Here is a 13,689-nt window from a genome sequence, read left to right on the forward strand (position 1 = left end):
CAGGATTCAGATCAGGCACAAATTTGCACATATACACTGCTCTAAAAGATAACAAAAAATGTTTTTACAAATACAAGCGAAAAAAACCAGAAACAAAAGGAGGGCAAGGATAACCTGCATCCTTTATCAGATGCAGGGGGGAACAAAGGGTGACAAAAAGGCTGAGGTCCTTAATGTCTTCTTTGTCTCAGTCTTCAGTAGCAAGACCAGTTAGCCCCAGGGTACTCAGCCTCCTGAGCTAGAAGACAGGGACAAGGAGCAGAATGAAGTCCCCATAGTCCAGGAGAAAATGGTCAGTGACCTGCCGCTCCACTTAAGACACGTGCAGGTCTCTGGGGCTGGATGGGATCCACGCAAGGGCACTGAGGGAGCTGGGGGAACTGTTCACGAAGTCATTTTCCATCATTTACCAGCAGTCCTGGATAACCGGGGAGGTCCCAGTGGACTGGAAATTAGGAAATGTGATGCCCACCTACAGAAAGGGCTGGAAGGAGGATACGGGGAGCTACAGGCCTGCCAGTCTGACCTCGGTGCCAGGGAAGGCCATGGAGCAGACCATCCCGAATGCCATCATGCAGCATGTGCCAGACACCTGGGGCATCAGGCCCAGCCAGCACGCGCTTATGACAAGTAGGTCCTGCTTGATGAACCTCCCCTCATTCTACAAGATGACCCACTCAGTGATGAGGGAAAGGCCATGGATGGTGTCCACCTGGACCTTAGTAAAGCCTCTGGCACCGTTTCCCACAGTGTCTCCTGGAGAAACCGGCTGCTCATGGCTTGGACAGTCGTACTCTCCACTGGGTAAAAACTGTCTTGGTTTAATGGTCAGATTTGATGATCTTAAAGGCTTTTTCCAACCACAACGGTTCTATGCATCTGTTATATGCCCGAGGACAAGCCTTCTCCATATTAAGTGTCACTTCTGGTACTTAGGGGCTCTTAAGGGGAGGTCATTGCCCTCTGCATACTGAGCAGCCCCCGTCTCCCACCCACACGCAGCTATTCCCTCTCCTCCTTAAGTTTTGTCCAAATGGGCTTGTCCCACACCTGAAGTTTGGAGGGGCTGGACAACCTGAGATACATTTTTACAAAGTTTGGCCTGAGAGGAAACATACTTTTTATTCAAGAAAAAAAAAAAACAAAAACCAAAACGGTGCTGTATTTTGTGAACTCAGGCTCAGTTCATGACACAGGAATAATCAATCACCTTATTCCTTATGACTTGCAAAAATTAATGCTGTAATTAAGGTGAAGTGACTTTGTCATATGCAGTTAAACGTAAGACTGTACAAATCTACACAGTTCCTATACTCCCCCAGTGGTTTTGCACATTGTTACCAAATAATACCCCTTTCCAAATCCCTTCATCCTCGCAAGACCCTTCCTGGCATGTGTTCCAGCCTCTCTGAGCCAGCTCACGTTATGACACTACATCCAACCCCCCAGGCTGGCATCTCATTTATCCTCCTGCATTTTGCCTTGCTGCACCCCACCACCGCAGAGCGCACAGCCCCCAGGCTCCGTGATGTACCTGATGGGCAGCGAGGGGTCTCCGGCATCCCACCAGTCCTTGGGGGGGCTGATGTACATGCACCACAGCTCCCAGCTGTACCCATGGGCAGAGTTCTCGTACCGCTGCACCTCGAAGTTGTCCTGCTTGATGTTGTCTATGGAGGGAAGAATGACCCTTCTCCGATTTTCCTGAATTCGTGAAAGCACCGGCTCAGCCCTGAGTGGTAAAGAGAAGCAAAGCGCAGGAAGACACAGTTAATTTCTCCCGTAATTTGTAGATGAACACCGTAGCTTTCGTACAGCTTGTGCACTTAAATGAGGATAAGAAAAGAGCCGTTCCTGACACCATTCAGTCAATAGAAGGGAATAACCGATCCCTCTCTCCTGCAACACGCCAGCCTCTGCCTCGCCCTTCCACTCATCTGGGCTTTTATCCGTGTGCAAATGGCACAGAGGCAAAGCAGTCATGCTACCAAGTCTAAAAGGTTATTTCTGAAAGGCTTGCCCAGCCTTGTCAGCTACAAGGGAGATGCTCCACCTGGACACGTCCCTGGCGTGGAGCTGCCACGGGAGCACAGGGGGCAGCTGCCACACGTGGAGCTCAGGAGCTGCAGCCCTGGAGGTCTGGGCAGGTTTAGCGCTCTCCTGCTCAGCTGGCCACGCAAATTCATGGACCAGCTGAAGCTTTCAGCACAAGGAAAGGACTATCTTCACAAACTAGAGGCATTAAGCTGTGGAAATTAATTAAAGCCTCTGAAAGTGGACCTTATATCTTTGCCTGCAGACCTACTATGCCATGTTTTCTCTGGTGTGCTGGTTTAAAAAGGCGTTATTGAATAATAATTCCATATTCTGAACTATTTAATTTTCAGTTTTGCAGCATGGGCCAGCTGCACAGGCAAAAGCAGCTCAGAGAAGGTGCTCAATGACCACCTGGAGACTTTCCATCCAAGAGCTACAGACCATCCAAAGAAACAGCCTCAGGATGGACAACAAGGAGTCAGCTCTTTCCACAGCGGGTAGTTAAGCTGTGGAGCACCTTTGCCCAACGGTGCTGTGAATACCTGAGGTTTACATGGGCTCAATAGGAAAAAACTCAAGAGAAATGCAGTGGGGGTATCTGAATATACAGACACTATGTCTGCCTCACATCTGCAAATTGTTTGACTTCGCTAGCATGCTCTGAAGGAATATTGTACATCCTAACCCTGCCCGTTTATGCTTTCCCGTGCTTCTGGCTATGGTTAGTGTCACAACATCAGGCTAGACAGGCTCTCGGTTTGACGCAACACAGCTGCTCTCACATACTCCTGTTCCACCTGGCTAGTTACCCCGTGCACAGGCGTGATGTGCATCTGCAGGGGAACTGCACACGGATTCCTCTGCTGTCACGCACGGGTGGGCATCCTGCATGAAAACCATCCACAGGCTGGGAAGCCTGGCTCAAAAACTTCCCTTCTGCACAGCAAGGTCATGAAAGATGCATTTCGCTTAAACCATGCTTTAACTAGTCCAGTCTTCCCCCAAATAATTTAAAAAAACAAAACAAAACAAAATAAAACAACCTGCGACCCTAGGCAGAACAGGGTAAAGTATTGAAAGCAGGACTATCAGAAGGGTCTTTTTTTCCCTTGGGACACAGTTTGAGGACTATAGCTACAAAATTCACCCCTGGGACATTTGAATGTGTTCAGAGCTGGGGGGGTGCTCACCCTCACCTCTGCAGCCCAAGAGCCACCGACTGCCCTGGGCTCAGGCTGCCAGCACGAGGAGTAACTTGCGCTCTGGGTGCCCCCAGTGACAGCGGCTGGTGCAGAACACCAGTGCCAGTCAAGCCCACGCTGCAGAAAAGCTCACTCTCTATCCCTAGAAAAGATGTTTCAAGAGGTCTGGAAATGGGAGCTTTCTCTGTGTTTCAATAAAATCAGGTGTGAGGACTTCATGACCTGAAGAGAGGAACATTTAGCTGGGAATACAGATATCAACATAAGAAACAACTCTTAAAGACACCCTTCAGCTGCATTGTTGTTACAAAGAATTCGTAACTGCGCAGAACTTGTTTGAAGCTGCTAAAGCATTTTTCTGGTGGATGTTACTCTCTGTTCAAATTAGACACAAGTTAGCATCTTCTACCTCCACTTTTCTGAACATGGACCATTTACTTTTTAAACTTGGTTAGAGAAAAGCAAAAAAAAAAAAAAATCAGATCACTGTCAGGCTCCTCTCATGTTCTAGACTCAAACTTAAGCCACTGGAACTCAAATGTTTTGAACCTCTGAAAAAATCCTTGCGAAACACCTTTCACTGCTTCTGCACCTCTGAACTCATTTCCCAGCTGCAGAAGAAACAAATCAATCTAAACCATCCAAGCCTTCCCCAGTGGGGTCCAGCTGCAAAAGGCAAGGAAGCAAGAAATATTTTCTCTTTCAATCCATTGTTGCTTGGGCTTTTTTTTAAACTCACAGAAATTATTTAAGGCTAAGGAAAATGGGAAATCAACCTGAAAAATATAAACAGGGGGCAGGGGAGTGTGCACACATAAAAGGAGGGAAGAGAAAAGGATTACAGAAAACAAGGGCAAGGAAAGGTTTTCCTTGTACCTTCCCATCGCATCTCATCAGTGGCCATTCATTACAGAAAACAGGATTAATAAATGAGCGGACTTATCTGCAGACACATCCTTACAAAATGATGGACTGTCCCTTGTTTAATGCACCCTACACGCTCTAACAGAGACCTTAAGGTTGAGCACCTACCAGCCAGCAGTGAATTCCACATGAGCATCAAAGAACCCAGTGATCTGGCCAGTGGCAGCTTTCCAGCCTTCAATACGAGCTCGGATAAGGCCTTCCCTCTTCTGGTTGCGCACCACCTTCACGAGGCCTGGGTACCGTTTATTGACGTATTCTTCTAGCGGTGCCTTCAGTTCCTCTAGAGAAGAAGCGCCAGAGAACCCATTGAAATGGTGCAACAGTTTTCACCTAAAATAAACCCACTTTACTGATGTATATGAGCATAACTTACTAGAGCCACACAGCTCTCAACACCACTGGGAGGGATATAATAATTTAGGGTTCATCAATGATGACTTGCAAATGACCACCCCGATGCTGGACTGACCACAACCCTTACAAAAGAAATTCAAGGCTGCCAAGAGCATTGCTGTTGGATAACTAAGGAGCCCTTTAGAGGCAAAGGGCAGCAAGAGGCCAGCTAGATCACCTTGCAATATCTAGGTATCACCCCACTGAAACACAAGAATAGAAAGAAGTCATCCATGGATGCCAGACACTAGTGCTCTGAATTCCTGATGGAGATTTTAGCTGAACGGATTGCTAGAAATGCTGCAAAACCCATCTGAAGTAACTTAAATTACATCAAAACTGTGTATGAGCTTCACTATCCTTTTTACTCAGATACCAGAGTTCTTGGCATCTGCCATATGTTTTCCAAGCCTGCCACCAGAAAAGTCGAAATTCCCCCTGCTTTTATGGTAGGATGAAAGAGATTTCGGCTTTGTTCAGAAGATCCTCATACCGCCTAGCTCCTGTTCGTTGGAAACTTGATCATTTAATTATGTTGTCTGAGCCCATATACGTTCTATGGCTGTGAAGGTAATGGATCTGTCAGCCTGCAGTCATTACCAGCATTAAACTTTTTTATTGCTACAAGTGTTGAGTATAAAAGACACAAAGGACTTCGAATGTGGAAGCATATGAAAGGTTACAATAAGGGGTAAGTACTAGTATGTTTTTTTTCAACAATTTGGAAAAGTGCTAGTGTTCTGCCAGAAACCTTGATCCTTTTACTTGCTAGTGCATCAGCTAAATGCACGAAGATCTACTGATGAGAAGTACTCTGTAAAAGCTAAGCAATACCACTGTGTACCAACACGGACTCTTAACACCGTGAAAGCAGTTCCCAAGAATGTCTCTTATCTGTATGAGGCTCCAGGACAGCAGAAAATTAAGATATGGTCTGTGACCCCAAATTATAGTCTACTACCCTTTACACATACTCACTCTCAAGGCAGGGAGCGGGGGGGAAGCTACCATTAATATAATCCACATGGTAAAATACTTGAGACGTATGAGCTATGAGCACAGATGGGCTCCTACACGAAGGAAACGTGGCCATGGAGAGCAAAAGAGCAAACAGCAAGTCCCATCTGCTGGGCTCAGCCCGAGAAATCATCAAAGGAAAAGGGATTATCTGTTCCCTTCCCTTCCGTGCCTTCTTCCAAGCACATAAAATGTGCTTTCTTCAGGCTGCCTTTTTGGGATGGTTCCCCTCACACATCAATTTCCCAAAAGTCTAATTTCACTTTTATGCTGAACTGGGAATAAAAAGAATAAAGCAAATGAGCCCCTTCCTCAATTCAAAGCATCTGCATCACATACATACATCACTCAGCAACTTCCATTTCATGCTGAGCCACTCGGTGAAAAAAACAGTATTTTATTGAGATAACAACTCTCCCAAACGGTTTTAAGGAGACAGAGACACAGATTTCTTGACAGATGAAAGCCCAAAAGCATAGTGCTGGCATCTCACGTGGGTTTGTCAGAAGGTAAGTCATTAATGTTGCAGACCACTGCATTACAGCCTAGACTGAACAATTAAAACAACTTTCAAATTGGAGTTTTCATCTCAGTTGAAGAAAAACAGGAAAAATCTCCATGGCAATTGTCTGAGTGGCTTGAAAGAGAGTATAGCTCTAGTGGAACAGGGAAGAATTGTAACGTCATGTCTCAAAGGCAGCGAAGAGTGAAGCCTGAGAGACTTCTACGCCCAGCACACTGTGTCACCAGCAGCTGGTCAGAAACTCCCTGGGGAGCCACAGCCACATCCTCCTCCTTTCTGAAAGGATGCTGGACGCCCACCGGTGCCGGGAGCATGAAGGCCGGTACAGCACACCTGTGCACCTGCGAAACAGTGCGAGGTGACCATGGAGGGCTGGTCAAGAAGATGTTTATGATTAGCATCATCCTGACCCATCACCCCATTCATTAGCAGAGGCCAGAGTGCCCCTTCTCCTGCCCGCAACGCACGCTACAAAGTGTCCCAAACGGGCTGCTACCCAAGTGGAGAAACGCTCAAGAGAGAGGAAAGCAGTAACCAGACATGGGAAAAGTAGCTCCAGGCCCTCTCTTCGCCAAGGGCTTCCTTTACAACCTTGCACAGATTTCCAGGTGTTGCTCCCTGCCCTCCCTTCCCGTCTGGCTCAGCCCACAGCATGTGCCTTTGGGGTGAGAACCCGCTTGTGTAAGGTGCCTGCGCAAGCGCAGGGGGCAGAGAGGGCAGCCGCAAATCTGTGCTGGCCTGTGCCAGCCTCTCGCCCTGGTCTGCAGCTCCGCAGGAGCGGGGTATGGTGCACAGTGGCTGCCAAGCACCATTTTGGTATTATGAGATACACACTTGGCACTCTACTGGGTGTGCAGCCAGCAGGCACAGGGACGGGGGCGGCTCTGTATTTCATTTCTCAGCACCTCCAGAAATGCAGGTGTGAAAAATCTGGTACTGGGTAACAGAAGCGAAATGCCAGTCTCCAGGAATGCTCCGCAGAACTCCCACTCACGTATCCAGCAAGCCTTGGCTCAAGCCTCCCCTCACCACCGAGTAGGGCTGACCTGGCTGCGGCGAAAAGCATCAGTGGAAGCCCCGCACAGGCAGAGCCGCACAGGCAGAGCTCCCCGGCCCCAAAGACACTGATCCCATGGGACCAGGTGTGCTCAGCTCCTTCCACATGAGCTCTGCCAGGCTGGAAATCATAACTCACATGCAAATCTAATCTTAATCCAAGTCATTTGAAGTCACTCCTAATTTCACCCCACGTTCTCCTTCACTCAGCACCCGCTCATTGAGTGCCGTCAGCATAACAGGAAAACAACTCGCGGCAGCTCTGACGTGCGTTATCCAAAAACACGTGGCTTCAGGCCGAAGGTGCGGAGAGCTGCTGCATTAAGGTCAGTAGCAGTAAAGCTTTTCGTCTGTCATATGAACTTAAGAAATATTTCACTCCCGACTGTTGTACCTTTGCAGCACGCACCAGGGCTGTAATAGGAAGGTTGGGAGGTCTGAAGGAGTATGCCAGGAATTAAAAGACTTGCACTAACGGACAACAGCAGATACCCTTCGCTGAAGGGAGTCAGCTTTCACATGAACTGGCAACCTGGCCTTTGGATCTGCTGTTTCAAGGGCTTCATGCAGACTATAGCAGGGGAGTAAGCATCTCACAGTCCAGATAACTTGCTGCCATTCTCTCATCTGTGCCTTCCACAGAGTCCTAACGGTGCTTTCACCCCTTCAGCTCACTGCTGAAAATGAGGATATATACTAGATCCTAAGCCAATGACAATTTTGGCGTGACGATCATATGCATAATAATTCTGGATGCAAAGTAATGACAAAGGAGGTCAGGAGCTGAGGTGGGAGCAGAGCAGTGGCTCCCCAGCTCACCTTCAGCCTTCTTAATCCAAGGATCACTTATTTAGGCCACGCACCCATGAGGGATCCGAGTGGGTGGACCTACACAACCCACAGCTTGATCCAAACTAAGCACTGCAACGGAATCTAGAGACTCCTTTCTCTTCTGTACCCTGCGGCCACCACACTCACGCAGCCTCTGAGCAAGCCCGCTGCACCACCCTTCAGAGCACACCCGTGTAATTCCTAAGTCATGTTTATTAAGGATGCAATCCGTATTTGTACATGGGAGTCCTCGTGAACATTTGGTCTCTGCTGTTGCATAAGCTACTTCCAAGGAAGGTTTGCAGAGAGAAACCCCACTGAAAGTGCCAGCAGGTTCAATTTCAATCCTGCCTTTTGTTCTCTATCTGTCCGTATCAATCTTCACTGAAGGGCAAGTCCAAGGAACTAGAATCCAATAGACCTGTTGCTCTATTAAAAAACTAATCTGACAGCTGCAGTGACTTACATTATCTATCACAAAGTATTTTGTCACCTACACGAGCTGTCTGGGAAATAGGCCTGCCAGAGAAATTGAACCACCTGATGCCACTGGAAGTAACCACGCACAGACATCAGCCCAGACGCAGCCACGGGAACATCCACTGCTCAGTGCTCCACACTGCAAACCCTGCCCAGATCTCCCCAAATCCCGCTGAAGTCCCCAGAACTAACGGTGGGAACTGCCCGTTGCTGCACAAAGGAAAGAACAAAGACCAAGGGCACCATAGGAGCCCAAGGAACAACCAACAGTAGAGAATTTCTTGAATGATGATGCCCAGGTGGTCCTTGGGAGCAGACTGCCGCTCCTCTACACCCCTAAGGAAAACATAGTTGTGTTTGCCAGGCTGAGATGGGTGGGAAAAGTCTACAGAGCCCGAGGCTGTTATCAGAAACACTGAAGGCTGAGGGACACAGGAGTCAGGGCTGGGAGGGTGCCAGCGCCATGGGAGACACCAGCCCCCCCTTGCCCACACCCTCGCCTGCCTGAAACACCAAAGCCATCGTGGGTTGGACTGCTGCAGCACGAACTCATAAAAGAAACTCCTTCAACAGGCAACAAATGAAAACGAGAATTTTTGCAGCGAGACTCAGAGCTGGGTGAGTCTCTGAAGCTCTTTGCCTGCAAACACTGAAGAGGAAACGGTGGCATGGGGAGCAGGTGCATGAATCCATTCTCATACAGGGCTACAGGCAAAGCTGGTCCCCACTCGGTGCACTTGCCTCCAAGGCTCTGGTTCGTTTGGTTTAGCAAAAGCTAAACAGAGACAAGGGGAGCAGGTCTGCTGCCCTCCTCGCCCCGGCAGGGCCTGCAAGCCTCGGACCTGAGCACACTGGGGCAGCACCAGGGCGGCTGCGCCAAGCGACCCATCTTCAGTCAGAGCAGCTGGAATAAGGAGGTACTTGGGTTGGAGCAGCAACGAGCAAAACCTGAGATATGACTCGGCTTCTTGCAATTCTGTTAAAACCTTCCTCGAAACACAAACAAACCCCAAGTGAGCCAGCTCCCGGGAGAGAGCGCGCGCACAAGCTGCTGTTGTTGCTGTTGAAATGAGCTGCAAACCAAGAAAGCGATATATCAAGTCACAGCTAATATGTTACACCGAGGTAAATTACAACCCATAGCGTGTCTCCCTGAGTGTAGCCAGCTCCTTTAAGAAGTCTTTTATCCAAAGGTTTTCTTTTATACGAAGAGGTTTGCTTTTCAAAGAGATATTATCCCAGATTAAAAATACTAAAAGGCAGACAGCAACAACAACAAAAAAAAGAAGGTGATGATTAAGCAACAGACTCAGACAAAGTGTGCAGCTGCAAGATAACATAACATCTCAGGGGCACATTGCTGCATCCCTTCAACAACCTAGGAAATATGTTATCACTCAGAAACACAACCTGTGCACCGGCTTTGTAATTACACCCCTGCAACAAACACAAACAAAAGCAGCCTCAAAAAGTCTTTATGAAGTATAATGTGCAGCTCAAGGGAGAAGGGGGTTCAAACTACAACTCCCCAAGCTTCTTCCTTCAAGGAGGGAATTTTTTTCCTCCCCATTACAATACATTGGTATCTTTTATCTATTTACAGCTCAGATATAAAGAATCAGAATGACTGTGTTTATTAACTTTTTAATCTCTCGTTGTATACTCCTCTGTTGTGCAGCGGTGTTGTACATACCACGTTACAACAAAGCTAAGAGCAAGCGTCTACTGAGTCTTCAGAAGCAGTTTGTTCCAGTCTGAAAACCACAAAACACCGCAAGGTTTTGATCGTGTCTGTGTAACTAGTTAGTGGTCCACCTGAAGGGCACGTAACAGCTGGGGTGCGCAGCTCTTACCTCTGTCCCTGGGACTAATTTTAAGACTTTACGTTGACTTGGAAATCCCAAAGGTCTTTTAATGTTTGCTTTGGGAACACGCTTTGTTATTCCATCACCCTTAGGAGCTGTAGTTCCTCTTCACATCTGTGCAAAGTGCTCCCTGACAAAACATACGCAGAAACCCCACGATGTGAAGCCCCGACGTAAGTGTTGAACAACAACCCCGTGGGGTACACACCCCGCCAGCTGCCAGCTGCTGCTCTCTGAAGGTCACCATCCTTTCAGGGGTACAAAACCCAGCCTCCAAAGGCTCTGCCCGGGCTACAGCAACGAGCCATACACCCACAGAAATCGTCTTTCCAACACTCAAGGCTGCTCATAAAGAGGCTAAAGTCATTCCTTCCCTTGCTCAGTCACAACCACAAAAGCTGCATCCATGCAACCCCATCCTCTGCTCAACACATACGCTTGATCCTCCAGGATTCATCTCTAAATCTTAGAACTCACGAGAAACTATTTTCCTGTAATTATTTTCCTGCAGAAGCCAAATGTACGTATTACAATGACTCTAATATCTAAAGCATCAACAATATGATGCTGCTATTGCTGCTCACAATTACTTCCTACCATTAGTGGGTACTATATGACAACGTTATTACCATTAATAATTCTTTGCTGTCAGTGAAGCTCCTTGTTGATGCAGAAAGCAAATGTATGGGTCCCAGAGAGACATTCTGGTTTGTATCATTCTTTTACATGAGAAAACTAGATTATTACACGCTTGGGAGGAGCTCTCCATAAACACCTGCCAAGTTACCTCATTATCGTCCTTCAAACCCCTCCTTAAAAAGATCATTTGTCACGATGCCTACAAAGATTCAACAGCACAGTACTGACATTTCTAACTAACCCTACCAGCTAATAGCATCACCTCATTCCTGGCACCCACCCTCCTTGTATGCTTCCATTACAAGGTTTCTGAGGACAGAACCACCTTGGTGTTCAGGTGTTGTACAACCCAGTCCCGGCCCATCACTAGGGACCCTGGGCACTCGCAATCCTGATGCAACCAATGCATCCTCTGTTGGGATCCAGAGCACGCGTCACCTAGGTGCAACAGGAGGCTGGGATTTTCCCACCTCCTGCATGTGACGCATGAATTTGTCCCTCGGTGTGGGTCAGCTCCCTGCATCTGCCTCCCTGGCTAGGCGGGTGCCACAGGACACTCCAACACAACCAAGGCAGCTCAGTCAGCCTGCAAAAGCAGGCTCAGGGATATGCTTGAACACGCTGCAAGCTTCGGCCACCTATCTCCCTGCCCTGTCAACACCCTGCCATCATCCAGCCCCACCACCAGACCCCACCAGCACCAGCCCAGCCCTCGCAGCAGACTGCCGGAGAAGCTGGTGCCTTGCAATCTCAGCAGTGGATAAAGAGATTTCATTCTGCATCCTCACCGACAGCTGCAGGCTCGGCTTACTGGGAGGGCGATGCTTTTTGAAAGGATTTGTTTCATTGTCTTGTGCTTTTCAATAGTGTCTCCAGAGTCCTTGACTCAGTATTAGCCTCAGTGCTGCATACTGAATGATGGGTGGGAGCTGTTCAGAAACATGTTTCTTTGTGCATGGCAATGGGTAGAGAAGCTCAGTAATTATTACCAGTGGGTTCTCCCTTAAAGAGCGTTCTTCCCCTCAACCCATCGATACAGTAAGATTTTGAGAAGCAGCATCTCATTTTGAAATTTTGAACCCCTTAAGCACTGGGCAATGCTAAATACTGCAGCGACAGATCACCTGCACTTTCTCCTGGCTAGCCAAACCATTCCAGTTCCAAATCCCACAGCTTCACTGGTGCACATCATGCTAGCTTTTGCACTAGAGCTGCTGTGATTTCCATCAGCTGAGGAGCTGCCCTCCTGTTTCTTTTACTGGTAATTATAATTCATCAGCTTTCTATGGTGCTCATTACTGTGGTATTTCAGTGCCTATTTTTACAGGCTTGAATAGCTTGCTGTATACCATCTCATCTCACTGCAGACAGACGAGCAACCTCTCAGGCTCCCTCTGGAAATGAGCTCTCCACGTCCCACACCCTCCCTGTTCTTCCCTTCCGATCGCAACATCCACAGCACATGCCTGTTATTTTTTTTTAAATAATACTAAAAGCCTGCAGTACAAATCAAGAAGGCAGTAATCAGACTAACTTAACTATTTGCTGTTCTTCATTAAGATTTTAACTACCATAATGACATTCTCCAACTGTATATTGGAGGGGGAGAAAAATCTTGGAAGAATCTCGGTCTGAAAATGCTTCCACATGAAACCACCTCCTGCATCCTTGTGCTACCAAGACCAGCAGGGAAGGGATCACAGCAGTGACCGAGCAGGTGGAACCAAACGACACGTGTGTAACGTGGGAAACCAGAGAGCCCCTTTCCGCATTCTGTCACGGCCTGACCTGAGCACACTGAGTGTGTTTGTTTCCTCTTCTGCCTCTTTATTTATCCTTCTCATATCAAAAACATAATGTTAAGAGGACAGAGGGCCTCTGCAGGGGCCCAGCCATTTAGCAAGCCTTGGACGGTATTTTGCAGATAGGGAAACTGAGGCACGCGCAGAGAAAGTCTCATTTCACACCCCTGCCAGGGGCCAGTGCAGGGTAGCTCGCTGGGCTCTTGTCCCTCAACTTTGTATTAAGTATTTCGGGGTGCACCTCTGCAACCAAAGTGCTGTTATGAGAAACAAGGACTGAAACCACAACTTCTGAATGTTAAAGGTAAGATTATTTCTGGTTTCTTTTAGCCTTCTAGCTTTCAGCTACACTTTCCATCAATAATTATCTCAGATTCTGACTTTGGTTTGATGCTGTTCCACTGTCGCTACAGGAGAAAGCTGGTGTGGCGGCCAGCACGCCCCACACCCCACACCTCCCAGCAGCGTCACCGCTCCCAAAGCAGTGTGACTGCTCCACCAGGTTTTAAGGAATGAAACGCCCTCTGGGTGTTTTGGAGATCTGGGATCCCAGTGCCGCTAACCTTCATCGCTGTTGTCATCCACAAGGATAATCTCCTTCAGGAGGTGAGCTGGCGTATGATTAACCGCGCTGTGCACTGACCGCAGGATAACAGAGAGTGCTTCGTTCACGAAGATGAAGATGATGGAGATCTGGGGTAGGTCCTTGCCGTATTTCAGCTCTTTGCACCTGCAGCACAAAGGGCAGAGAGAGAGGCATGGTTAGCAGAGCACGCAGCGCAGCGTTTGGAGCCAGGCACACACTGAGCAGTGCCAGACGATGCCGACATCCCCCCCGCCTCGCACAGCCAGTGCCACCCGCGGTCCACAGGGCTGTCGGGACGAGGCAGCAGCGCCAGAGCCTCCTCCGGGCTCCG

At 48.2% G+C, this 13,689-nt stretch overlaps 1 protein-coding gene across 1 annotated transcript in view; it reads right to left on the minus strand.

Moving 5' to 3' along the window:
* Positions 1-13,689, minus strand: part of GALNT17 (polypeptide N-acetylgalactosaminyltransferase 17) — a 213,684-nt gene that overhangs the window by 123,713 nt on the left and 76,282 nt on the right. The window contains exons 3-5 of the mRNA XM_080398856.1: positions 13,336-13,502; positions 4,272-4,446; positions 1,535-1,732 (exon numbers count right to left, since the gene is read on the minus strand). Coding sequence (XP_080254982.1) covers positions 1,535-1,732; positions 4,272-4,446; positions 13,336-13,502 — 540 coding nt within the window. The remainder of the gene's footprint in view (positions 1-1,534; positions 1,733-4,271; positions 4,447-13,335; positions 13,503-13,689) is intronic.

Source organism: Falco punctatus, assembly GCF_963210335.1.
Source record: "Falco punctatus genome assembly, chromosome: 1".
Taxonomy (NCBI): Eukaryota; Metazoa; Chordata; class Aves; order Falconiformes; family Falconidae; genus Falco; species Falco punctatus.